We start from the raw sequence: 27,972 nt of genomic DNA, 5'->3' as shown, positions 1-27,972 counted from the left end.
CCTTGCACTCTCACTGCTTTTTTATTCAAGGCTAGTACTCTACTGCTTGAGCCACACCTCCACTGCTGGCTGGCTTGCTTTTCTTTTCTTTCTTTCATTCATTCTTTCTTTCTTTCTCTCTTTCTTTCTCTCTTTATTTTTTTTTTTGGGTCCGGTCGTGGGGCCTGAACTCTGGGCCTAGGCCTGGGCGCTGTCCCTCAGCTCTTCAGCTCAAGGCTAGCGCTCTACCACTTGAGCCACAACGCCACTTCCGGCTTTTTTCTTTTTTGCTTATGTGGTGCTGAGGAATCAAACCCAAGGCCTCATGCATGCAAGGCAAGCACTCTACTAATGAGCCAACTCCCAGTCCATCATATTGTACTTTATATTTGCACTTCATAATTTTTAGTACATTTTTTATTGTGAAAATACCATACAGAGGGGTTACAATTACATGAGCAAGGTAATAAGTACATTTCTTTTTTTCTCATTCTTTGAGCTTATTTTTACTATATTATAAATATTCTGCTATATTAATTATATGAGACTTCTTTTTTTTTTTAATTGTGAAAATACTGTCCAGAGGGGTTACAATTACATGGAAAAGGATAAGTACATTTCTTATCAAGCATTGTTGCCTCCTCCTTTGTTTTTCCCCTACCATCCCTGCCCTCCCATCTCCACGACTATACTCCCCCGCTTTTTTCCCCTGCATTTTATAATTTATAGGACTCTTTTACCCTTATCATTTCTTTTCAAAAGGTAAATTTTTTTTTATGGGTTATTTAGCACAGAAGCGGGAAGAAGTCTGAGCTATAATCTGTTTGCAGAGATAAGATTTGATTGCTTGGCAATAGTTCCTAAATAATATTTTAGCACATGCAAATTACATAAAGGTAATTAAGAGCATGTAAACAATAGGATAGAAAAGGTAGGGGGTAGAATGAAATAATACTTGTTAGGAAGGTTTTCTGAATGAGGAATTTTGAGATACATAGAGATGTATAAAAACTAATGATTTTTCTAAACCCATTTTATCATTTTTATGTATCATTTAGCTAGTACATAAGATTTTGGTGATTTTTTTGTTTTGTTTTGCTTTAAAGGTACAGGGGTTTGAATTTAGGGCTTTAGGCTTGCTCACATGACACTCTACCACTTGAGCCATGCCTGCAACCCTGTTTTTGGCTTTTTTTTCAGTCCTGAGGATTGAACTCAGGGTCTGGGCACTGTCCTTGAGCTCTTTTTTTTTTTGGTTGGTGTGGGGCTTGAACTTGGGGTTGGATGCTGTCCCTGAGTACTTCTGCTCAAGGCTAGCACTCTACCACTGAGGCACAGCGCCACTTCCAGTTTTCTAATGGTTAATTGGAGATAAGAGTCTCAGGGGCTTTCCTGCCTGTGCTGGCTTTGAATCTCAATCCTCAGATCTCAGTCTCCTGGGTAGCTAGGTGAGAGCCACCAGCACTCAGTTTTACATGGTTTCTAATAGCACCCTATCCATTTTCAAGACCAAGTGTACATTCCCCTGTTTATACATTAAGAGTCACAAAATCGGGCTTGGAATGTGGCTTAGTGGTAGAGTGCTTGCCTAGCATGCGTCAAGTCCTGGGTTCGATTCCTCAGTACCACATAAACAGAAAAGTCTGGAAGTGGCGCTGTGGCTTAAGTGGTAGCCTTAGTGGCTAAGTGGAAGCTCAGGGAGAGTACCCAGGCCCAGATTTCAAGCCTCAGGGCTGGCAAAAAAAAAAAAAAAAGAGTCACAAAACTAAGAATTGACTATTTAACTCAATTTGTGATTTATGAGAAAATCACATGCATGTTGCATATCATGTAAGACAGTTGTGTTGCGCTTTCTTCTAGTTATGTCACTAGAAGATACTGGTTGTGTTATAAATGTTGAGCAGGTGGTAACTAATGTCCATCTCCATCTACTCCTTATGCAAAGGAAATGTGCAATCAAGGAGTGTTGTGATGCTTTCAGTATTGCAAGTTTAGGTCCTGCATCAGTGTTATGATAGATAACAAGAGTCTGATTAGTAAGCTGGTTTGTTTTCATTATTTTATTGTTCCTTCTGTGTTTGTTTAAAGAATAAAGACTACAAATGCCTAATGGAGAAACTGACCAGTCTGGAAGGCGCATACAGCTCTGAGACTGAGAAACTACGAAGCGACTTAGAACGTCTTCAGCTAAGTGAGGAGGAGGCTAAGGTTGCCACTGGACGGGTCCTGAGTCTACAGGAAGAAATTGCCAAGCTCCGGAAAGACCTGGAACAAACCCAGTCAGAGAAAAAATCCATTGAAGAACGAGCAGATAGATATAAACAAGAAACTGAGCAGGTAGGAACTGAAGGCCATATTCTCTTCTATTCCTTGCACAAGTAAATATGCTGTCATCTTGATGTGGTATATATATAGCTCAACATTCATTTTAATCGAAAATGTAGGGGCTGGGAAGGTGGCTCAGTGGTAGAGTGCTTGTCTTGCATGCATGAGGCCCTGGGTTCGATTCCTCAGTACCACATAAGCAAAAAGAAAAAACACCAGAAGTGGCGCTGTGGCTCAAGTGGTAGGGTGCTAGCCTTGAGCTGAAGAGCTGAGGGACAGCGCCCAGGCCCAGAGTTCAGGCCCCACGACCGGACCCCCCCCCAAAAAAAAAGAAAAGAAAATATAATACAAATATGAGACAGTTCTCCCCCATGAAACAAAATACCTGGGTTGAATAGGAAAAGAGGTTTACTTAGCCCATGGTTCTAGAGGCCTAGAAGTTCAAGAACATGGTGCCAGCATCAGGAGAGCGCCTGGTGAGGTGTCTTAACATGGCAGAGGCATCACTGGCACAACAGAGCAGAGCCAGTGTCCCAGAGAAAGATCACTACTTCCACAAAGCCACACCCTCAATAACCCATTCATCCATTAATAGGTTATTCCATTGAAGAGAGTGGAGTCCTCATGCCCCAGTCACAGGTAATCCGTGGATGTGGCGATTGAGTTTCCAACACATGAAATTTAGGGGTATATTTAAACACTGTTTTAAATACAGTCTTTTACTAGCCCTGGCTGGCCTCAAATTCACAATCCTCCTATGTAGCCTCCCAAGTGTCCTTTTCATAAGTAGAAAACCTACCACTGTTAGGAAGCAAATCAGACAAGGAGCCATTAGTACCTGAGGGTGGGAATCCTTATGGAAACCTTCAGTCACATGTGTGAAGTCCAGACACAGACACAGAGAGAGAGAGAGAGAGAGAAAGACCTCTCTCTCTCTCTCTCCCTCTCTCTCTCTCTCTCTCTCTCTCGCTCGCTCTCTCGCTCTCTCTCGCTCTCTCTCGCTCTCGCTCTCTCTCTGCAACCAGGGGGCGCTGTGCAGATAGAGCCACCCTCAGACATCTTCCATTTCTACTAATTTGTTGTAACTAATATTAACACTATTAAAGACTAGAGCACTGGAGATGCTCAAGTAGTGGGGAGATCATTTCCAAAAGTACCTCAGCAGAAAACTTACTGGAAAATAGTCATCAATTTTGAGAGATTCCACTGAGATTACCATCTTTAACAAAGCCAGGGGCTGGGAAGGTGGCTCAGTGGTAGAGCGCTTGCTTCGCATGCATGAGGCCCTGGGTTTGATTCCTCAGCACCACATAAGCAACAAGAAAAAAGCCGGAAGTGGCACTGTGGCACAAGTGGTAGAGCGCTAGCCTTGAGCTGAAGAGCTGAGGGACAGCGCCCAGGCCCAGAGTTCAGGCCCCACGACCGACCAAAAAAAAAAAAAACAAAAACAAAGCCAGACTTGACTATGTCTGCTATTACTCCTTGCCAGAATCCTGGTTGACTTTTTCTTTACTGTCTTCTTCCTTTCCTTTCCTTTCTTGGTCTGGTCGTGGGCCCTGAACTCTGGGCTTGGGCACTGTCCCTCAGCTCTTCAGCTCAAGGCTAGCCACAGCACCACTTCCAGCTTTTTTCTTTTTGCTTATGTGGCACTGAGGAATTGAACCCAGGTCCTCATGCATGCAAGGCAAGCGCTCTACCACTGAGCCACCTTCCCAGCCCTGACTTATTTCTTTCTATGGCTTGAACTCAGGGCCTCATGCTCCCACTTTTTCTGTTCCACGCTGGTGTTCTACCACTTGAGCCATGCCTCCTATACTTATACCTTCTATACCTGTACTATATTTAACACCTCCACCCCAGCTTTGTGTTGGTTAACTGAGGATGGAGTGTCATGGACTTTTCTGCCTGGGCTGGCTTCGAACCTGAATCCTCAAGATTTTAGCGTTCTGAATAGCTAGGATTACAGGCATAAGCCACTGTGGGGCTGAGCTTATTTTAACTATTTTCAGTGGGCAGTTCCTGGCAGAAAGCATATTGACATTGTTTTATTTTTGTTTTGTTTTGTTTTGCCAGTCCTGAGTCTGAACTCAAGGCCTGAGCACTGTCCCTGAGCTACTTTTGCTAAAGGCTAGCACTCTACCACTTGAGCCAGAGCACCACTTCTGGCTTTTTCTGTGTATGTAGTACTGAGGAATCGAACCCAGGGCTTGATGTATGCTAGGCAAGCACTCTACCACTAAGCCACATTCCCAGCCACATGGACATTGTTATAAGGCCAATACTTCTGAAAAACATGGGATGAAAGGACTAGTTCTTGAGTAGTCTTCAAAGGGGATGAAAAAGAAGTTTTCTTTTTCAAAATAAGTTAGAAGGAGCTGGGAAAATGGCTTAGTGGTTGAGTGCTTGCCTAGCATGCATGAAGCCCTGGTTTTGATTACTCAGTATCACACAAACAGAAAAGGCCAGAAGTGGTGCTGTGGCTTAGTGGTAGAGTGCTAGCCTTTAGCAAAAGTAGCTCAGGGACAGTGCCCAGGCCCTGAGTTCAAGCTGCAGGACTGACAAAAAAATGCATAAAAAAAAATAAGTTTGAGAGAGCATCAGAAGGTCTTCAATAAACTTCCCAAAAATAACTTCATGTCCTTTTTAACCCCCTTACTCTCCCTACTTGGATTGTGGGTGCACATGAGCTTTGTTTTGGTGTCGAAATAGTTTCATGGTGTTAAGAACAAATGGTGAATTTTAGAACCACCACCCTCACCATCCTTGTCCTCCAGGGGTTTCTAGTCCAACAGAGCAGCCAGAAAAGTAAACCATTTATAGGAGCTAGAAAGAGGCATCTACAGGGTCTCATAGCCAGAGAAAAGACGAGTGTGATGGTGGTTTTTCCTAGAAGGCCATGTGGAGAGAGTCGTCTTGAGTCAGCTTTTCTGGATGGCTAGACTTATCTAGGCATGTCTTGTAAGGCAGAAGTGAGGGCTGTATGGTCTCTACATCTCATTTGTCTGTTTTCTTTTTAAAGCTGGTGTCGAACCTGAAGGAAGAAAATAGTTTGCTGAAGCAGGAGAAAGAGGTCCTCAATCACCGCATCGTGGAACAGGCGAAGGAGATGACAGGTACGGCTGGTGGGGTCCGCCTACTGCATGCCACCCACTACCCTCATCAGCCTGTGAGCAGATACAGGGCTCCCTGAGCTTAAATATTTTCAAAAGTGGAAGCTATTGTCAAGTACATTTCCCATACTTACAAGTAATAAGATCCCAAACATTTTGGTTGAATTTGTTGGTGAACTAATAAAACCTGATCTCTCATGTATTAGTATGTACTCTCAGTTAATGTCATATGTAATCTTTTTTCTTTTTTTTTTTTTTTGCCAGTCCTGGGACTTGAACTCAGGGCCTGGGCACTGTCCCTGAGCTTCTAAGAAGCTCAAGGCTAGCACTCTACCATTTGAGCCACAGCTCCACTTGCAGCTTTTTCTGTTTGTGTGGTACTGAGGAATCAAACTCAGGGCTTCATGCATGCTAGGCAAGCACTCTACCACTAAGTCACCTTCCCAGACATGTAAAATTTTTTTTTTAATTTAAATTTTATTGTAAAGGTGATATAAAGGTATTGTAAAGGGCTTACATACATAACCTTGCTAAAAAATTAATTTGTTCTGCATACATGATTTATAAGTTATGACTTACAGTGTTCCTGCTGGTTTAGTAAGAATTCTTAAGCTCTAATGTAGCAGAGATATGTGTTTCTTTTGTTGTTGTTGATTGTGGGGCTTGAACTCTGGGCCTGCGCACTGTCCCTCAGCTCTTCAGCTCAAAGCAGGCAGTCTACCATTTGAGCCTCAGCGCCACTTCCAGTTTCCTGGGTTAATTGGAGATGAGTCTCACGGACTTTCTACCCAGGATGGCTTTGAACCACGATCCTCAGATCTCAGCCTCTTGAGTAGCTAGGATTACAGGCGTGAGCCATGGGTACCCAGCTGTCTGTGTATTTTGTTTTATTTACTTACACATTTTTAAATGAAAATTATATGTAATTATAGGAAATAATGTAATAATAATTTGATACATGGATACTCTCTGTGGTGATCAAGTCAAAGTAGCTAGCATTTTACTCTCCTCAAAACATTTTCACTTCCATTTTGTGGGAAACCCTCAGGCTTGTTTTCTGCACTTTTGGTTTTATTTGGTGCAGATCCTGAGGCTTGAACTCAGGGACTCTTGCTGCTACATAGCTTTTTCTGCTCAACACTGGTGCTGTACCGCTTAAGCCATAGGACAAGTGGTAGAGCCTGTTGGTGGGGCTAATTGCAGATTAGAGTTTCATGGACTTCTCTGTTTCCAACCGCAGTCTTCAGATCTCCGCCTCCTGAGTGGCTAGGATTACAGGTGTGAGCCATGGGTACCCAGCTCTAGTTATTTTTAAGCTATACTTCATAGTATATCTTAGACTATACTCAATGCTAATATTCTGTAAACACCAGAATGCTTCCTACCTAATCCTATTTTGATACCCAGTTCTAAATTCTCTCTATTCCTTCTCTCCCCTAAACACTTCTCTCTTTTCCTCTATCAGATCAACATCTTTAGTTTCCACAAATGAGTGACAACATACAGTGTCTGTCTTTCTAGGCTTTCTTGTTTGTTTTGTGTTGATGGACTTAAAATCATACCTTTCTGTTCTTGCTTGCCATTTTAAGTCATGGCTGGTGTTGTACTATATCTCCAGTACAGCTTTTTGTCAGTTAATTGGAGCTGGAGTCTTGCAGAGTTTTCTGTCTGAGATGGCTTCAAACCATCATCTTGAGATCTCAGCCTCCTGAGTGGTGAGGATTACAGGTGCGAGCCACTATTGCCTGGCTCATAGAGTATTCAGAAAAGACAAAAATATCCTGACATTTTAGGATGAGATATCAAAGCTGTAATGGTACCTGATTAGTAATGAGGAAATTGGGGAGAAATGCCTGTAGATGGGGTGGGTTAATGAGATCAGTTGTTGGAGTGATCTTATTAGTTTGTGTTTGTCAGAGTTCTACAAAGAAACAGAACCTTTAAATTAGGGAGGATAGATTAAAAATGTAGATATAGCTGGGCAAGAATGACTCACACCTGGCTGTAATCCCAGCTACTCAGGAGACTGAGGTCTGAGGATCATGGTTTGAAGCCAGCCAAGGCAGAAAGTCTATCAGACTCTATCTCTAATTAACTACCAAAACACTGGAAGGGGAGATGTCATGGAAGTGGTAAAACACCAACTTTGAGCAAAATAGCTCAAGGACAGTGCCCAGGCCCGGAGTTCAAGCCCCAAGATTAAAAAAAAAAAAAAAAAGATGTAAATATACATTCATATATAAGTATATGGGAGGCCATTGGCTCTTGTGGTGGAGAACCAAGGAAGCTAGTCGCATGGCTCAGTCCAGTGGTGAAGATCTTAGAACCAGGGAAGATGATGGTATAGCTTTCAGTGAAGCTAAAAGACCTGAGAGCCGTGGTGACTCTGTAAGTCCTAAAGCCTGAGACCCGCAGTTCTGATGGAAGGATGCATCGGCTTTGGAAAAGGCAGAGGAATTCACCCTTTCTCCTCTTTTCTTTGTGCCATCTGGGCCTCCGGATTGGTGGACAGTGCCTTCTGCATGGAGGGGAGATCCCCCGACTCACTACAGACCCACACGCCAGTCTCCTCTGAATCATTCTTTTTCACACCACTAAAAGAAATGTTTTTATTGGCTATCCAGGATCCCTAAATCCAGCCAGATTGACCCTTAAAATGAATCATGACAAGTGATGTTTTGAGTGTTTCCTAGAGCCTTATGGTGCAGGTGCTCTGGAAGCAAACCCAGATGAAAGATTACATAGAAAACAAGTGATAAACCTGAAGGTACTCGTAGAGTTACAGTAGATTTGTCTGTCTAGAGAAAATTTACTGGTAGTACTGATGAGAGCCAAACATAGTTTGTTTGTTTGTTTGTTTTGTCATCGGTTGTGGGGCTTGAACTCTGGGCCTGGGCGCTGTCCCTCAGCTCTTCAGCTCAAGGCTAGCCCTCTACCATTTGAGCCACAGCGCCACTTCCAGTTTTCTGAGTGGTTTATTGGAGATAGGACTCTCACAGACTTTTCCTGCCTGGGCTGGCTTTGAGATCTTCAGATCTCAGCCTCCTGTGTAGCTAGGATTACAGGTGTGAGCTACCAGTACCCGGCTCGAACGTAGTTTTATAGAGTATTTTAGAGAGAAACAATTCATTGATTGTTTTGTTCATTCATTCATTCATTCGTGACCCATGAAAGCAGCCCTGGGGAAGCACTGTGGTAGGCCTGGCAGTATCAGTTGTGACCTGGCACTTGCCTCATGGAAATATAGAGCACAGAAATATTGAAGCAGGCAGAGAAAATGAAGATGAATCCACAAAGTGTGAGGGTAAAGAGTGTAATGGTGGAAGCATAATGTTACAAGTCACTGGTTGGCTCATGGAGTTAAAACATAGAGCTGACATGAGTCTTTTTAATTTGTACCACCTGCCACTAAAAATGAATCTGGGAGACCACATCCTAGCCTAGAGCAATCCAAACACTGGGACAGGAGAAGACAGAATGGTAGGGGACTGGGAGAAGGGGTTTAGATGGAAAAGTTCAGGTTCCCCAAGCATGAGAGCCGGCCAAGATAGATTATAGCAGAGATGACAAAGCATGAGTACTGTATCTGGTTAGCAGAGGAAGAAGAGGCTGGGAACCCCATGTTCTCAATGATATGATGCAGCCAGGAGGCAGAAGAAAACAGACAAGCTCTGTTAAGTAGGGGAGCTGTGTTTCTTGAAACTTGCCATTCTTTTGAGAAATGTCCCTGCCTTGTTCTGTGAGTGTGCCACTGTTGGAGCTTGCTTTCTGGCTTAGCTTTGGGGCTCCAGGCTCCCAGTCTACCACTTGGAGCCACAGCTCCACTTTCAGCATTTTGGTAGTTAGTTGGAGGTAAGGGCCTTGTGGATGTGTCTGCCTGGGCTGGCTTTGAACTGCGATCCTCAGATCTCAGACTCTTGATTAGGATTATAGACATGAGCCACCAGCACCCGGCTATCTCTGACTTCTCCTTTGGGGGTAACATTTTGCTTTCTCTGCATTCACTGGATATTCTAGTACTGGTGCTAAAAGTGAACCCCATGTACAGAACCGGAAGATTTTGGGGAGCCATCTTCTGGAAAACCATCTTTGTTCTGAAAATCCTCTTCTTTCTTTGTTCTTTCAGAAACTATGGAGAAGAAGTTAGTAGAAGAAACAAAACAACTGGAACTTGATCTAAATGATGAGAGGCTGAGGTATCAGAACCTTCTGAATGAGTTCAGTCGCCTGGAAGAACGATACGATGACCTCAAGGAAGAGATGACCTTGATGGTGGTGAGCCCAGCACTACTTGGTGGGGGGAGGCCAGAGGAAAGGCTTAGGGTCTCACTACATAGCCCAAGCTGGATGTGAATTCACAGTCCTCCAGCTTTCTCCTTTTGAGTGGGATTACAGGTGTGTGTTAGCACACTTTGCTTTTGCTTTTTTTTTTTGCTTTGAGAGGCAAGATTTTAGATATATGCAAAAGTAAATAGAGTAATAGCATGATCTCCATATTCCACATTATCTATCACCCAGTTTCAGAATGGTCAACACTTCTGTATTTCATTTTCCACCTCATGTCATCCACTGAGTTATATTATTTTAAATTTAAGTGGATGTGGCTCAAGTGGTAGAATGCCAGATTTGAATGAAGAAGTTAAGCAAGAATGCAAAGGCCTGAGCTCAAGCCCCAGTACCAGCACAAAATAATAATAACAATAATAATAATAACAATGACTCCCTCCCCCACAGTGTAACCCCCGCTTTCACTATATTTGATGTCAGTATAACATGTGGAGGAGATGGGGACAAACAAGTCGTTTAAGGATTCAGGTGGACCTGTTGCAACAATGAGAAGTACAAAATGTCATGTCAAAACCAGCTTTACAATGTCGGGGGGGGGGGGGGAGGGGGGGGTATGATTGGGTGGGAGGGAGGGGGGAGGCTGGGAAGGGAGGTGAAGGGTAAACAAAGGAGGAGGCTGCAATGCTTGGTAAGAAATGTATGCATTATCCTGCCCATGTAATTGTAACCCCTCTGTACAGTATGTTCTCAAATAAAATAAAATTAAATTAAAAAAAAAAAAAATAATAACAATGACAACAGCAACAAAATAAGCAGGTGCTAGTGGCTCAGAGCCTGTAATACTTAGCTGACATCAAAGGAGCATGGTATGAAGCCAGCCCAGGCAGAAATGTCTGTGAGACTTACCTCCAATTAGCAAAAAGCCAGAGATAAAGCAGTGGCTCAAATGATAGAGCACTAGCGTTGAGTACAAAAGCTCAGGGATGGGCTGGGAAGGTGGCTCAGTGGTAGAGCGCTTGCCTTGCATGCCTGAGGCCCTGGGTTCAATTCCTCAGCACCACATAAGCAAAAAGAAAAAAGCCGGAAGTGACGCTGTGGCTCAAGCGGTAGAGTGCTAGCCTTGAGCTGAAGAGCTGAGGGACAGCGCCCAGGCCCAGAGTTTCAGGCCCCATGACCGGACCCAAAAAAAAAAAAAGAGAGAGAGAACAAAAGCTCAGGGATAGTGCCTAGGCCCTGAGTTGAAGTCCCAGGACCAGGGGGGAAAAATAATGTAATCCCAGAAATGCAACTTTATTTCTCAGTAGTTCAGTAAAGTCAAATACTTTGAAGATTGGGTTATATGACAGCATAAAGTCAATCTAGTAGGATTTTGTTTTCTACATGGAATGGCTTAATGGAAACTTTGCATATGAAGCAAATATTTAATATAAATGAGTATTTCTTCCAGTGGGTTCTTCTATAATTTCCAAGATAAACTCCTATAGAAAGAAATTTGACTTTTCTGTAATAGTTTATCTTATCCCTTTCAAAGACTCTTCTTACTTTATTTGGAGTAGCTCTTGCCCTCCCGGGTCACCCTATCCTCCTATCAGGAGCTGAGTCCCCAGGCTTTCTTGTCCCCCGCACGTATCAGCCGCGAGGGTGATCTAATGGTAGGAAGGGCCAGAATGCCCTGAAATCATCTCCTATGGAAAGAAGGTAATTTTGTATCTGGAGTAAGAGTTGTTGTTGTTGTTTTAATTTCATATTTTACTTCTGTCAGAATCTGCTTGTCAGAGTTCTTTAAAATGTAACCCAGAAGGAATTATTCTCACCCTGCAGATGAGTCTAAAGGAGATTACAAAGGCTGATTATTGGAGGCTTATTTGGAGATTTGTTTCAAACCTCAGCAATCTTCCTTAATTGATAAATGATCAAGAGAAATTCAATGTTGGTCATAATTCTAACAAGGGGTCTGCCTTCCTCGGTCTCCTTGCTGCATTTGGTCCCTTTGAAACCTTTCCTCCTAGTTCGGCGCTGGTGGTTCATGCCTGTAATCCCAGCTACTCAGGAGGCTGAGATATGAGGATGTGGCTCAAAGCCAACCTGGGCAGGAAAATCTGTGAGACTTTTGTATCTAATTAACTAGCAAAAATCTAGAAGTAGAGTCATGGCTCAAGTAGTAGAGCATAATCCTTGAGTAAAAAGGCTAAGGGATAGTGCTCAGGCCCTGAGTTCAAGCCCCAGCACTCCCCAGTGCTCATGGAAAAGAGAGAGAAAAAGAGGGGAAAGAGGGAAGTGGAAGAAAGAAAAGGGAAGGGAACAGAAACCTTTTTCCTTTGTTTCTGTCTTTCTTAGCTTTCTCTAGAATCCTTTTCCTCTCATTCAGCATCATGTTCTCCACAGTTCCATTCTTCATTCTCTTTACTAGATAACCATGCCAACTTTTCTGCTTCCTTTGTGTTTCAGTTCCAGTTAGAGCTAAGGTCTGTTTCCCATTGGGTAGTTACTTGGAATGTTAATAAGTACATTGCATCTGAGTTCAGATGGCTATGCTAAGCAGTCAGCCAAGCTAAACCTATACTTTTTTTCCTACAGAATTTCATTGGTTCTGTAATAAATAGCGTGAGCCTTGTAACTCACAGAAAATAAAATGAGAAACGTATGTGTCATGGTTATATCTCTCTCTGAGCATATTCCAGAGTTATCTGGGAGTTTCTAGTGGGATCTGTGGTTTGTTTAGTCAACAAGGTAGGCACCTGTCTAGAAAGAGCCCTTCTGTGGTGACCATCCTCCCACCAGTTAATCCGGCTCCCTCTCCCGCTCAGCAAGTCTTGCTTGATGTCTGACTTGCCACTGTATCTGTCACCTGTGACTCCCTCTGTTGCCTATTGGGTCAGAGTATGGCCCACCAGCTCTCACATTCTAGTTCCAGAGTTGATTATCGTCTTTGGCCAAGCTCAACCATAGATACTCAGATTCAAGGATCACATTTCAAAGCTAGCCAGAGTAGACAAATCTGAGGCTCTTATCTCCACTTAATCAGCAAAAAGCTATAAGTGGAGGTGTGTCTCAAGTAGTAGAATGTCAGCCTTGAGAGAAAAAGCTAAATAAGAATGAAATGACCGGGTGCTACTCAGGAGGCTGAGCTCTAAGGATCACGGTTCAAAGCCAGCCCAGGCAGGAAAGTCCGAGAGACTCTTATCTCCAATTAACCACCAGAAAACCATAAGTGGCACTGTGGCTCAAGTGGTAGAGCGCTTACCTTAAGCTGAAGAGCTCAAGGACAGTGCCCTGACCCAGAGTTCAAGTCCCACTACTGACAAAAAAAAAAAAAAAGAATGAAATAGGTCCTGAGTTCAAGCTCTACAATTTCCCCCACTCCCAAAAAAATTAAGAAGATGAAAACAGATAGTAGTATTTCTTCCATTCATATCTTAAGGTGTTCATTGTGTAATGATAAACATACATGGGCTAAATAAGGGCTTTTTTTTGGCCAGTTCTGGGGCTTGACCTCAGGTCCTGGGCACTGTCCCTGAGCTTCTTTTGCTCAAGGCTAGCAGTTTACCACTTGAGCCACAGTGCCACTTCTGGCTTTTTCTGTGTATGTGGTACTAAGGAATTGAACCCGGGGCTTTATTCATGCTAGGTAACCACTCTACCACTAAGCCACATTCCCAGTGCTGGAGCTTGTATCCAGTGCCTCATGAATATTAGGCAAATACTTTACTACTGAGCTAATTCCCAGCCCTTACCCATTTTAATATGCTAATTTAAAAGATCTTTGTCCTAGTGTGTATCCACCTCTTTTTCTTAATAATACAACCACTTTATTAAATAAACACCATCTTATACAATAGTACATCTAATACAGTAGTAACCGATACTCTTTGTTTTTTTTTTTATTGTGAAAAAACTGTACAGAGGGGTTACAATTACATGGGCAAGTAGATACTCTTAAATAGAGTAAATCTATTTGCATTTATGTCTGATAATTCTCCATATCACTGTGCATCTACCTCTGGATTGTTCTAGAGGTTCTAAAGTCTTATTTGGGTCTTTTACCATTACTGGGGCTTGAACTCAGGACCTATTCTCTTGCTTAGCTTTTTTTGTTCAAGGATAGTGTGCTCTACCACTTGAGCCACACTTCTGCTTCCTGCTTTTTGCCAGTTAATTGGAGCTAAGAAGATCACATACACTTCTGCTTGGACTGGCTTCAATTGCATATCCTCAAATCTCAGACTCCTGAGTAGTTAGGATTCCAGGCATGAGCCACTGGCATGCAGCTCATGGAAGATTTTTCATTTGGATTGGTTTTGTTCTTGTCAAGCAGACACACTCCTTGGTAGGAATTGGGTCATGATAGTATAGAACCCTAGGTCTCTGGGCTGTCCGTACATGCTAGTGAGTGGGAATGAGACCAAGTCCAAACGAGTACAATCTTAATTATGCCTCGTTTCGTTATGTTGTGTTCATTATACCCAGATTATTTGCTTTGCAGAATGTGCCTAAGCCTGGACACAAGAGAACAGACTCTACCCACAGCAGCAACGAGTCCGAGTATACCTTTAGCTCTGAAATGGCAGAAATGGAAGACATCCCATCAAGAGCAGAGGTACATTTTACATATCTTCCCTGTTACAGGGAGGATAGCACCGTGATGTTGTCTACAGGGAACATTTTCTATAAGGGACTTACAGGTGCTTAATTAGCCATGCATATGCATATGTAGATGTATTGCACAATTCACATATCAATCTTTCATTTACTTTGCTGCTGGGCATTGAACCCAGGGCCTCATGCATGGTAAGCACCTGCTGTACCACACTGATGGATACCCCCTATACCCACATTTTCATTTCTAATTTTTTTGTTTTTATCTTTGTTTGTTTTTGTTTCTGGGTGTTTTTGTTTGTTTGTTTGTTTGTTTTTGCTAGTCTTGGGGTTTGAACTCAGGGGCAGGGCACTGTCCCTGAGCTTCTTTTGCTCAAGGCTATAACTTGAGCCACAGTGCCACTTCCAGCCTTTTCTGTTTATATGGTACTGAGGATTCGAACCCAGGGTTTCATGCATGCTAGGCAAGCAATCTACTACTGAGCCACATTCCCAGCCCATGTTTCTAATGTTTTGATAGTGATAGTTTCCTTCAGAATTCCATTTTCTACATTAGCACATCCTTTGTACAAAAAATATAAGCTATGAGGAATCCATTTCAAGCTGAGATAAACTATTTGAAAAGTAAGACCTTAGCCTAGAACTTGTAGCTCATGCCTGTAATCCTATTTTACTACTGTAAAGCAACTCAGATCTGAGGATCCTTGTTTTGAAACCAGCCTGGGGTGAAAAGTCTGTAAGACTCTTATCCTCAATTAAGCAGCAAAATGCCACACTAGAGGAGTGGATCAAGTGGTAGATCATCACCCATAAGCTAAATTTTATTTCTTTTTTTTTTTTTTTTTTTTTATTGTAAAGCTACTATACAGAGGGTTACAGTTACATGAGTGAGGTTATGAGTACACTTCCTCTTGAACATTGTTACCCCCTCCATTGTTTTCCCCCTACCTTCCCCTCCCTCCCTCCCTTCCCCGAGGTTCTTTTTTTTTCTTTTTTTTTTTTTTTGATTGTGATTAAATGATTACATAATTTCAAAGTCACAAGTTCATTCTAACTTCCCTGGAGCAAATTGTCTACCACAGTCTGTAATATATAACAGTGTTCACATGTTATATACCATATTTGTGATCAGCAGCATGAGGATATTTAGTAGTGGTTCAACCAGATGAGCGGGAGTTCTTTGTTTCTTAAGTCCTGTTAGTTTTGTCGTATCACCTAACCTTTTGGATTTAGCATCCACTTATGAGGGAGACCATGTACCGTTTGTCTCTTCGTTCTTGGCTTACCTCGCTCAACATGATTCCTTCTAGCTCCATCCATTTCCCTGCAAATGCCATTATTTTGTCATTTCTAATGGCTGCATAATATTCCATTGTGTATAGATACCACAATTTTTGGATCCATTCATCTGTGGTGGGGCATCTAGGTTGTTTCCATATCCTAGCTATTGCGAACAGTGCTGCAATAAACATGGAGGTGCACGTGTCCTTGTATATTGGTTCCTGTTGTTCAGGGTAGATGCCTAGAAGTGGTATGACTGGGTCGTAAGGGAGGTCAATCTTTAGCTTTCTAAGGACCCTCCAGACTGCTTTCCATAGTGGTTGTATAAGTGTACATTCCCACCAGCAGTGTAATAGGGTTCCTCTTTCTCCACATCCCCTCCAGCATTTGTCGTTGGCTGATTTGTGGATGTGGGACATTCTGACTGGGGTAAGGTGGTATCTCAGGGTTGTCTTTATTTGCATTTCCTTCACCACCAGGGATGATGAACATTTCCTCATGTGTTTCTTTGCCATTTTTATTTCTTCATTTGAGAAGTCCCTCTTTAGTTCCCTTGCCCATTTAGTAATTGGTTTGTTAGGTTTGGGAGGGATTAGTTTCTTGAGTTCCCTGTATATACAGGATGTTAACCCCTTGTCTGATATATTGCTGGTAAATATTTTTTCCCAATTAGTTGGTTGTCTTTCTAGCTTAGTTGCGATAGATTTAGCTGTGCAGAAGCTTTTTATTTTAAGGTAGTCCCATTTGTCGAGTCTCTCTCCAACTTGTTGTGACCCTGGGACTCTGTTCAGGAAGTTCCTTCCTGTGCCTATTAGTTCAAGTGTCTCTCCTACTCTGTCCTGCAGTAGTTTCAGAGATTCAGGCTTAATGTTAAGGTCTTTAATCCATTTTGAGTTGATGTTGGTGCATGGTGATAGGCTGGGGTCCACTTTTAGTTTTCTGCATGTGGCTGCCCAGTTTTCCCAGCACCAGCGGTTGAAGAGGCTGTGTTTCTTCCATTGTATGTCTTTGGCTCCTTTGTCGAATATCAGCTGGCTGTAGGCCTGTGGATTTATATCTGGATCTTCTATTCTGTTCCATTGGTCTTCGGGTCTGTTTTTGTGCCAGTACCATGCTGTCTTTGTGATTATAGCTCTGTAGTAGAGTTTGAAGTTCGGCATGGATAGCCCTCCCATATTGTCTTTATCCCCTAGAATTGTTTTGGCTATTCTAGGTCTTTTGTTGTTCCATATAAATTTTTGGACTGTTTTCTGTATTTCAGTGATGTACGTCATTGGGATTTTAATAGGAATTGCATTGAATTTGTATATTAGTTTTGGAAGTATCACCATCTTTACTATATTAAGTCGGCCTATCCAGGAGCATGGGAGGTCTTTCCATTTCCTAGTGTCTTCTGCAATTTCTTTCTTTAACTTTTTATAGTTCTCATTAAATAGTTCTTTTACATCTTTGGTTAGGTTAATTCCTAAATATTTTATTTTTTGGGAGGTTATTGTGAATGGGGTTGCTCCCTTTATTTCCCTCTCTTCCTGTGCGTTATCAGTGTATAGGAAGGCAACTGATTTTTGTGGGTTTATTTTGTATCCTGCTATTTTGCCGAAGTGACTTATGATTTCTAAAAGTTTGGGGATGGAGTTTTTGGGATCGTGGAGGTATAGTATCATGTCGTCTGCAAAAAGGGATAGTTTCACTTCTTCTTTCCCTATGCGGATCCCTTTAATGTCTTTTTCTTGCCTTATTGCCCTGGCTAAGGGTTCTAGGACTATGTTGAAGAGGAGTGGAGACAGTGGACATCCTTGCCTTGTTCCTGTTTTTAGGAGGATTGGTTGTAGCTTTTCCCCATTAAGTATAATATTGGCTATTGGTCTGTCATAAATGGCTTTTATTGTTTTTAGAAATGTTCCTTCTATTCCTATTTTCTCCAGAGCTTTTAGCATGAATGAATGTTGAATTTTATCAAAGGCCTTTTCTGCATCTGTGGCGATAATCATGTGATTCTTGACCTTGGCTCTGTTGATATGCTGGATTACATTTATTGACTTACATATGTTAAACCATCCCTGTGTCTCTGGGATGAAGCCTACCTGATCATAGTGTATTATTTTTTTTATGTGTTTCTGGATTCTGTTAGCTAGAATCTTGTTAAGGATCTTTGCATCTGTGTTCATCAAGGAGATTGGCCTGTAATTCTCCTTTTTGGTTGGGTCTTTGCCTGGTTTGGGGATGAGTGTGATATTGGCTTCGTAGAATGAGTTTGGGATAGCTCCCTCCTTCTCTGTTTCTCTGAAGAGCTTGAGGAATATGGGTATTAGTTCTTCTTTAAAGGTCTTATAGAATTCTGCTGTGAATCCATCTGGTCCTGGGCTTTTTTTTGTTGGAAGACTTTTGATAGCTTCCTGTATCTCATTATAGGATATTGGCTTATTTAATTGGTTAACTTCTTCTTTGCTCAGTTTGGGTAACTTGTATTTCTCTAAAAATGCATCCATTTCCGCCAGATTTTCTTCCTTTAGAGAGTATAGCTTTTGAAAGTAGTCTGTTAGAATTGTTTGGATATCTTGGGTACGTGTTGTGATGTTTCCCGTGGCATCCCTAATCCTATTAATATGGGTTTCCTCTCTTCTTTTTTTAATTAATCTTGCCAACGGGCCATCAATTTTGTTTATTTTTTCAAAGAACCAGCTTTTTGTTTGGTTTATTTTGGTTATGGTTTTCTGATTTTCTAATTGGTTAATCTCTGCTCTCAATTTGGTTATCTGGCTTCGTCTAGTAGCTTTAGGTCCCATTTTTTCTTGTTTTTCTAGCTGTTTTAGTTGCAACATGAGATTATTTACTTGGTCTGTCTCCATTCTCTTGATGTGGGCACTGAGGGCAATAAATTTGCCCCTCAGGACTGCTTTTGCTGTGTCCCACAAGTTTCTTTGTGAGGTGTTTTCATTTTCATTGAGTTCTAGGAAATGCTTTATTTCTTCTCTGATCTCTTCTGTTACCCAGGCCTTGTTAAGGAGTGTGCTGTTCAATTTCCATGTATTAGAGAAATTTCTGCGGTATGCTTTGTTATTGAGAGCTAGCTTGATTCCACTGTGGTCAGATAGGATACAGGGGATTATGTCGATCCCTTTGTATTTGCTTAAGTTCCTTGAATGAACTATGATATGGTCTATTTTGGAGAAAGTTCCATGAGCTGCTGAGAAGAATGTGTACTGTGTTGTTTTAGGGTGAAATACTCGGTAGATGTCAGTTAATTCCGCTTGAAGTATGGCCTCACTTAATTCGGTAGCTTCTTTGCCAATCCTCTGGTTGGTAGACCTGTCCTTTGGTGAGAGTGGCGTGTTAAAGTCTCCTAGTATTATCGTATTGGGATCTATTTTATTCTGTAAGTTTGAGAGCATTTGTTTAACATATCTGGGTGCACCAATATTTGGGGCATATAAGTTGATGATGGTTATATCATCCTCTTGGATTGTTCCCTTTATTAATATGTAGTGTCCGTCCTTGTCTTTCTGTACTGATTTTAATGAAAAGTTTATTTTGTCAGATATCAGGATAGCTACACCTGCTTTCTTATTGGGGGAATTTGATTGGTAGATCCTTTTCCACCCCTTCACTCTGAGTTTGTTTGTATGTTTGGCTGAGAGGTGGGTCTCCTGAAGGCAACAGATGGATGGGTCTTGTTTTCTGATCCAGTCCTCAGTTCGTTTTCTTTTAATTGGCGAATTCAGCCCATTTATATTAAGAGAAAGTATAGAGAGATGCATTGTTGTCCCTGCCATTCCGTTTTCCTAAGTTTTTCTTCTTTCCTTTCCTCCTGTGCTTGCTCAGTTAGACTTTGAGTAATGCTAAATTTTATTTCTTTAAAGCATAGCAGTCACTGTTTTTTAAGGCAAGTTATTATATATTGTTGGAAATATAAATTTCCCCAATTTAAGAGACTTAGAAATGTTTAGATATGGGGCTGGGAATGTGGCTTAGTGGTAGAGACCTGGCCTACATGCATGATGCCCTAGGTTCGAGTACCACATAAACAAAAATAAAAGAAATAAATTAAAAGAGAAAAAATATTAAAAAAGAAATGTTCAGATATTTATGTACTAAGATGTTTATTTTTAATGACAAAACATTATTTAAATAACAAAAAATTAGAAATAGCCTCAATGCCAGTCAGTAAGGTAATAGCTAAACAATTGATGATATAGCTATCTATACCATTAAACAGACATAAATTTGTAAAGACCCTACTTAAAAGAATAAGCTGAGCATGGTGGTGACTACCTGTAATCCCACTACTTGGGAAACAGCGGCCACAGGGTGGTCAGAAATTGGCCTTGGCAAAAGCATGGAGCCCTACCTTTTTTTTTTTTTTTTGGGTCCAGTCGTGGGGCCTGAACTCTGGGCCTGAGCGCTGTCCCTCAGCTCTTCAGCTCAAGGCTAGCGCTCTACCACTTAAGCCACAGCACCACTTCCGGCTTTTTTCTTTTTTCTTTTGTGGTGCTGAGGAATCGAACCCAGGGCCTCCTGCATGCAAGGCAAGCACTCTACCACTGAGCCACCTTCCCAGCCCATGGAGCCCTATCTTAAAAAATAGCCATAAAGCCAAGTGCTGGTGGCTCACGCCTGTAATCCTAGCTACTCAGGACACTGAGATCTGAGGATCGTAGTTCAAAGCTAGCCCAGGCAAGAAACTTTCTGAGCTGGGAAGGTGGCTCAGTGGTAGAGCGCTTGCCTTGCAGGCATGAAGCCCTGGGTTCGATTCCTCAGCACCACATAAGCAAAAAGAAATAGCCAGAAGTGGCACTGTGGCTCAAGTGGTAGAGTGCTAGCCTTGAGCTGACGAGTTGAGGGACAGTGCCCAGGCCCAGAGTTCAGGCCCCACAACCGGACCCAAAAAATAAAAAATAAATAAATAAATAATAAAAAGAAGATTAAAAAAAAGAAAGAAAGAAACTTTCTGAGATTCTTATTTCCAATAAACCACTCAGAAAACCAGAAGTGGCTCTGTGGCTCAGGTGGTAGAGCACTCACCTTGAGCTGAATTGCTGAGGGACAGCGCCCAGGCCCAAAGTTCAGGCCCCATGACTGACCAAAAAAACCACAAAAAACTAACCATAAAAAAGAAAAAGCAAGGGCTAGGAAGGTAGGTCAGTGGTAGAGCGCTTGCCTTGCATGCTTGAGGCCCTGAGTTCGATTCCTCAGCACCACATAAGCAGGAAAAAAAGAAAAGCCAGAAGTGGCACTGTGGCTCAAGTGGTAGAGTGCTAGCCTTGAGCTGAAGAGCTGAGGGACAGCGCCCAGGCCCAGAGTTCAAGCCCCACGACTGGCCCCCCCCCCAAAAAAAAAAAAAAAGAAAAGAAAAAGGGTGATACAGCCCTTGCCTAGCAATTGCAAGGTCTTGAGTTACAAACAAACCAACAAATAAACACAGCATATTCTATTTCCCTCACTATCATGTGAGACACTGTTGCTAATACAGTACAGGGCACTGTTAATCTTTTCAGTTGTTGCCAATCTGATAAGGAAGAAGTAGTACTTTGTTTATTGCATTTCTCCACTTGTTACCTAGCTTGAGCCCGCTTGTTGTGCGTGTTGTTTGGATATGTATCTCTCTCCTGTCAGTTGGACTAATTTTCTGTTAAGCCAGTCATTGGCTCCTCTTGACTGTCCTGTGACTTCTGTGGTCCAGGAGCCGAGCGAGAAGAAAGTACCTCTGGACATGTCCTTGTTCCTCAAGCTACAGAAGCGAGTCACAGAGCTGGAGCAGGAGAAGCAGGTGATGCAGGACGAACTAGATCGCAGAGAGGAGCAGGTGCTGCGCAGCAAGGCCAAGGTGAGAGTGCAGGCACCTAGCCCCAGTCCCTGGCAGGCCAAGGAGAGCAGGTGCCCTGACCCCAGCCCCAGGCAGGACCAGAGCTGCTGGGGCCAGGGCCCTTTCTGAAACCTTTCCTTCTCTTATTTCTTTGTGGGTTTTGGTTTTGATTTTGATTTTTTTTTTTTTTTTTTTGTGCCAGCACTGGGCCTTGAACTCAGGGCCTAGGCACTTTCCCTAAGCTTTTTCCATCAACGCTGCCTGGCACTCTTACCACCTGAGCCACAGCTCTACTTCTGGCTATTTGGTGGTTCATTGGAGGTGATGGTCTCATGAACTTTCCTCCCTTTGAACTCCAATCTTCAGATCCTGAGTAGTTAGGAATACAGGTGTGAGCCATCAGCCGGCCTCTGTGTGTGTGTGTGTGTGTGTGTGTGTGTGTGTGTGTGTGTGTGTGTGTGTGTGTGTGTGTGTGTGTGTGTGTGTGTGTGTGTGTGTGTGTGTGTGTGTGTGTGTGTGTGTGTGTGTGTAGGTGTGTGTGTGTGTTGTTGTTGTTGGCATTTTTGGTAAGAATATCTTGCTGTATAGAGCAGGCTGGCCTCCAATATATTATCTTGTGTCAGTCTGTAAGTGCTGCAATGATTATATGTGTGCATCATCACACCTAGCCTGCAGTCTTTTCTTTTATAGGAACTCAACCCTTATCAAAGCAGTGTTTGTTTAAAGCAGTGAGGGCTAAGCATTGTTGTTTTGGGGTTTTTTTTGTATTGGGACTAAGACTTGAACTCAGGGCCTTACACTGTTGCTTAGCTTTTTCAAAACTCAAGGCTTTACTACTTGAGCCACACTTCCAGTCTAGTGTTTTGCTGTTTAACTGAAAATGGACTCTTAAAACTTTTTTGCTTGGGCTGGCTTTGAACCTTGGTCCTCTAGATCTCAGCCTCCTGGGCTGCTAGGATTACTGGCACCCAGTTTCTTCACTGGTTTCTGAAGAACAAATAAATATTGCAAGAATAAAAACATGCCAACTTATATGTAAAGTTTTTACTTCTCCCTCCTTTCCCTCCCAGGAAGAAGAAAGACCACAACTTAGAGGTGCAGAACTGGAATATGAGTCCCTCAAGGTAAAGGGAGTTTTCTAGCTGACTTTAAATACTTTGTTTGCACAAGAGACCTTCCCAGAATCTGGTTGTTGTTTTTTTTTTTTCTCTCTCAGAGAACACCCTTAGCTCTAAGCCCTGGCTTATGCCTCTTCATGCGTTACTTCTAGCCCATGTAGCTTCTTTTTATAAATTCTATTTCTTCTTTTTTTATTTTAAGCATTCGTTAGTTATGTACGGGGTGATTTCATTAGGACCTTTGTACTCATGTATATAATGTATTCTAATCAATCTTACCCCCTCTATCACATTCCCTTCTCCCTTACCCCCTTGCTACAACAATTGCAGCAGGTTTTTTTTGGGGGAGGGGGTCCGGTCGTGGGGCCTGAACTCTGGGCCTGGGCACTGTTCCTCAGCTCTTCAGCTCAAGGCTAGCGCTCTACCACTTGAGCCACAGCACCACTTCCAGCTTTTTTTTCTTTTCACTTATGTGGTGCTGAGGAATCGAACCCAGGGCCTCATGCATGCAAAGCAAGGCACTCTACCACTGAGCCACCTTCCCAGCCCCAGTTGCAGCAGGTTTTACTGTTTTATAGTCATACAGGCAAATAATACTTTGACCATAATCATCCTCTTTCACCCTGCTTGTTATCCCTCCCCCTCCTGGAGAGGACTAGGGCTGGGGGTACTGCCATTTCAATCTACAATCCTAAAGAACATAGGCTGAATAGTGCCTGGTTCAAGTGCTCCTTGTGTCACAGGAAAACCTGATTGGGGCTGAGGGTGTTGTAGACCTGAGACACAGGGGTAACCATATGCTCTCCAGACTGTCTCCTGACTCATGTACACAGGGACAAATAAAGACACTGCTGTATGCCAGTGCCAGGGCTGGTACACAGGGCCTTGTGCTCTCACTTGGCTTTTTTACTCAAGGCTGGTGTTCTCTCATTTGAGCCATACCTCTACTTCCCAGCAATATGTATTTTTTAATTTTTATTATTTATTCATTTACTTACTTATTTTTGTCAGTCATGGGCCTTGAACTCAGGGCCTGGGTGCTGTCCCTGAGCTCTTTTGCTCAAGGCTAGTACTGTACCACTTTGAGCCACAGCCTTACTTCTGGTTTTCTGTTGGAGATAAGAGTCTCACAGACTTTCCTCCCCAGGCTGGCTTTGAACCGTGATCCTTAGATTTCAGCCTTTTGAGTAGCTAGGATTACAGGCGTTGAGCTACTAGCATCTGGCAATATGTATTAAAATTTCAGAAGTCAGGTTTTGAGTATACTGCTTCTTGGGCAAGCAATATGTATTTTAACAAGAATTCCAGGTGATTCTGATATACATTGAAGTTTGAAAACACTGATGCTAAGGCATCAAATTAAAGACATTTGTATGTTTTCTGTTATACAGATGAGCTATCCAACTCTGATTACAATTGGTAAGAGATGGGGAATAGTGGGAGCATTCATTTTTACAGCAGAGTACAGAATATTAATGGTGCTACAAGCCCCAAAGATTGTGTCTCTGGGATCTTTAGACAGTTCCAATTTCATCTGGTCCTGTGGTCTGTGCTAAATAAAGCCCCAAGGAAGCCAGGTGCCAGTGGCTCACGCCTGCAGTCCTAGCTACTAAAAGAGGCTGAGATTTGAGGGCCAAGGTTCAACGACAGCCCAGGCAGAAAAGTTCATGAGATTCTTATCTCCAGTGAACCACCAAAAAGCCAGAAATGGAGCTGTGGCTCAAGTGGTAAAATGCTAGCCTGGAGCAGAAAAGCTCAGGGACATTGCTCTGTTCCTGAGTTCAAGCCCCAGGACTGCCCCCCTTAAAAAAAAAAAAAAAGATTTCAGGGTCTACTCACTGTAACTATTCATTCAAAGTATCTTATTCTGCTTCAGAGTTGGAATTATCTTCTATTTCCCTGCAAATAAAACCTGAGTCTCTTAGACTACTTCCACCCTTTTGACACTCATCAATCTCTAGCCTGGAGACACACCCGGAGCATTCCAGAATACACTTGCCTGTGGAATTTAGGTTGATGATTCAAACTACCATTAGCTTTGCTCAGTTCTACTAGATGCCTTGCCTCCTTAACTTACCTAGCAGCCTTCCCAGAAGGTTCTGGAAGCCATTCACTGGGGGAGCTTTAATGTCCATTTCAATCAGAATTCTCTACCAGCCTGCCTGGGGCAAATTGAGTTTTCCAATGTATCATCTGTCAAGAAGGACAGCAGTGTACTTGGCTTTATCTCCTCATTCAGCGTCAAGAACTCGAGTCAGAAAACAAGAAACTGAAAAATGAGCTCAATGAGTTACGCAAAGCCCTCAGTGAGAAAAGTGCTCCGGAGGTGACTGCGCCTGGAGCTCCTGCCTACCGCGTCCTCATGGAGCAGTTGACCTCGGTGAGTGAGGAGCTGGATGTCCGCAAGGAGGAGGTCCTCATCCTGCGGTCTCAGCTGGTCAGCCAGAAAGAGGCCATCCAGCCCAAGGTAAGCGCCAGCATACATGGCTGGAGTCTGGGAGAAGCCTGCCACTTCTTAACCTTTGCCTGTAATTCAGAATGAAGCAAACTTATTAAGCAATCATAAAAACAAAAAAAAAAACAAATGGAATCCCAATTGACCTTCAAAGTTTCATCTGTTACTCACAGACAAATAAGTTTTTTTTTCTGGTTCTGGGGCTTGAACTCTGTGCCTAGCTATCCCTGGGCTAAGGCTACTAGTGCTCTACCACTAGAGCCACATCACCTCTTCCAGCTTTTTCTGTGATTAATTGGAGATAACAGTCTCGCAGTCTTTCCTGCTGGGGCTGACTTCAAGCCTCAGTCCTCAGCTCTTAGCCTCCTGAGTTGCTAGTATTACAGGCATGAGCCACCAGCGCCTGGCTACAAGACTTAAAATTAATCTTTGTTGGGCGACAAATACTTGGTATGAATGTGTCATTACCAGGGTTTGAACTCAGGGCCTGGGTGCCATCCTTTAGCTTTTTCTACTCAAGGCTGGCACTCTACCACTGGAGCCATAGCTCCATTTCTAGTTTTTTGGTGATTAATTGGATATAAGAGTGCCATGGACTTTGCCATCCAGGGTGGCTTTGAACCTTGATCCTTAGATCTCAGCCTCCTGACTACAGGTATGAACTACCAGCACCCAGATTCTCAGTACTTTTTGGAGATAGTGGAGAATGAATTTAGGGCTTTGCACTTGCTAGGACAGGTGCTCTACTATTTTTCCCTCTCCCACACCTTACCCTCTTAGAGAACAACCCCCTTTTATGTTCATGTCTGATGTGGCTGGGCCTGGGGAAAGAAGGCTGCATGCTTGCTGGGGTTCATTCCAAAATCAAGATTCTCTTCTGATGATTCCCATGTGAAAACTGGTAGTCTTTTGTTTTTTTTTAAGTTTACAAGCAACAATTGTATATACTTGCAGAGTACATGGTGATAATCTCACAAGGACATGTAGTAAAAGTTGAAAGTATGAGAAAAATGAAATGTGCAACATAAAAACCCAGTAGCGCCAGGCGCTGGTGGCTCACGCCTGTAATCCTAGCTACTCAGGAGGCTGAGATCTGAGGATCGCGGTTCAAAGCCAGCCTGGGCAGGAGAGACTGTGAGACTCCTATCTCCAATAAACCACCAGAAAACTGGAAGTGGCGCTGTAGCTCAAGTGGTAGAGTGCTCGCCTTGAGCTGAAGAGCTGAGGGACAGCACCCAGGCCCAGAGTTCAAGCCCCACGACCGACAAAAAAAACAAAACAAAAACCAGTAGCTTTCAGAGCTTAGAGCTCTGGTATCAAATGTACTCACTCAGCCCACACAACCCATGAGACAGCTGATCTACCTCTGATGGGCCAGCCCTGTCTGACCCAGGTCCCTGTTCACCCAGCACCAGCCTACACAGGGCAACTGCCTTAGCCTCGTCTAGGAAAGATGCCCACAACACTGATGTTCTAACATCCCAGCGCTGTCTACCCCAGCAATACCCATGAACCAGAGGATGATTCTCGCCCTGCAGCTTGGTCTGCTCCACCTGGACAGATGCCCCCTAGTGGACATTACTTAAATGCTCAAGGACCTAGGACAAAAATCTCACAGAGGTATATCAATAGCAGGGCTGTTCTCTTCAAAATATTCTGCAGAGATGGGCTCTGGTGGCTCATGCCTGTAATCCTAATTACTCAGGAGGCTGAGCTCTGAGGATCACGGTTCGAAGACAGCCCAGTCAGGAAGGTTTGAGAGACTCTTATCTCCAATAAACCACTAGAAAACTGGAAGTGGTGCTGTAGTTCAAGTGGTAGAGGACTAGCCTTGAGCAAAAGAGCTCAAGGACAGCACCCAAGCCTTGAATTCAAGCCCCACAACCACCACCACCACCACCAACGTGTGTGTGTGTGTGTGTGTGTGTGTGTGTGTGTGTGTGTGTGTGTGTGTATGTATGTATTCATTCTGCAGAGAGAATGAGGGAACAGATGATACTGTACAGAAGGAAATGTACTCATTACCTGACTCATGTAATTTTAATCCCTCTGTACGTAATAATAGCAATAAAGTAAATTAATAAAAAATTTAAAAAATTAATAAAAAATTAAAACCAAAGCAACTTGAGAGAATTTTAAACAAGAGCTGCCATCATATATATATATTGAGGTTCACCTGACACTTTCGTGAATGTTAATTTATTTACAGAATTCATTTTAGGACAAGTAATTGATAGTTCTTTTTAAATTAGCTTTTTTTCTGCTATAATGAGAATCATTGATGCAATTTAATCACAGAACTAAAAATTTTTTTCCTTTTTTTTTTGTGCCTGCCAACTTGTGATTTTTCAGGATGACAAGGTAATGGTAAGATTTTTTTCCCCAATGTTTAATACCACTTATAGATAGTCCTAACATTTTTCAGGTCTTCCTCAGTATAGGTAATGGATGGTTTATGAACACTTAAGGCTATTCTGATATTTGCACATTAATTTCCCATTTGCTCTGGGAACCAGCTTTCAGTCTGGTTTCTAGACTGGTCTCTGTGAGTTCTAGTGTCAGCTCTGTAACTCATGACAGCAGTTGTGGTAGGACAGGATCAGTCCAGAAAAGGAAACGCTTGGCATACACTCAGATGTTCAGGCACTTCAAGTTCTTGTTCTTTTATTTTCTTTTTCTTTCTTTCTTTTTTTGTGACAATACTGGCACATGAACTCTGGGCCTTGTACTCTTGCTTAGCTTTTTACTCTTAGCTATTGCTCTACCACTTGAGCCATGCTCCTTTTTGTGGGAGGGAGGGAGGTAGTTCTGGGGCTTTAACTCAGGGCCTGACCACTGTCCCTGAGCTGCTTTTGCTCAATGCTACCACTCTACCACTTGAGCCACAGGGCCACTTCCGGTTTTTTATGTGTATATGGTACTAAAGAATCGAACCCAGGGCTTCATGCATGCTAGACAAGCACTCTACCACTAAGCCACTTTCCCATCCCAAGCCATGCTTCTTGTTCCAACTTTTTG

General features: G+C 42.7%; 1 protein-coding gene across 4 annotated transcripts in view; it reads left to right on the top strand.

The window, feature by feature from the left end:
• Myo5a (myosin VA) overlaps window positions 1–27,972 on the top strand; it is a 126,834-nt gene that overhangs the window by 68,051 nt on the left and 30,811 nt on the right. For 2 of the 4 annotated variants that reach the window (XM_042687447.1, XM_042687445.1), the window contains exons 22-29: window positions 2,068–2,316; window positions 5,324–5,417; window positions 9,541–9,689; window positions 14,185–14,298; window positions 21,259–21,402; window positions 22,452–22,505; window positions 24,739–24,966; window positions 27,307–27,315. In XM_042687447.1, the coding sequence (XP_042543381.1) occupies window positions 2,068–2,316; window positions 5,324–5,417; window positions 9,541–9,689; window positions 14,185–14,298; window positions 21,259–21,402; window positions 22,452–22,505; window positions 24,739–24,966; window positions 27,307–27,315 (1,041 nt within the window). The remainder of the gene's footprint in view (window positions 1–2,067; window positions 2,317–5,323; window positions 5,418–9,540; window positions 9,690–14,184; window positions 14,299–21,258; window positions 21,403–22,451; window positions 22,506–24,738; window positions 24,967–27,306; window positions 27,316–27,972) is intronic. The other 2 variants (XM_042687448.1, XM_042687446.1) reach the window with 1 other exon arrangement.

Source organism: Dipodomys spectabilis, unplaced genomic scaffold (genome assembly GCF_019054845.1).
Source record: "Dipodomys spectabilis isolate Male_0828 unplaced genomic scaffold, ASM1905484v1 ptg000108l, whole genome shotgun sequence".
In the NCBI taxonomy this organism is placed as follows: domain Eukaryota; kingdom Metazoa; phylum Chordata; class Mammalia; order Rodentia; family Heteromyidae; genus Dipodomys; species Dipodomys spectabilis.
The sequence above is the reverse complement of the archived record's forward strand: the minus strand, read 5'-3'. Positions and strand labels throughout refer to the sequence as shown.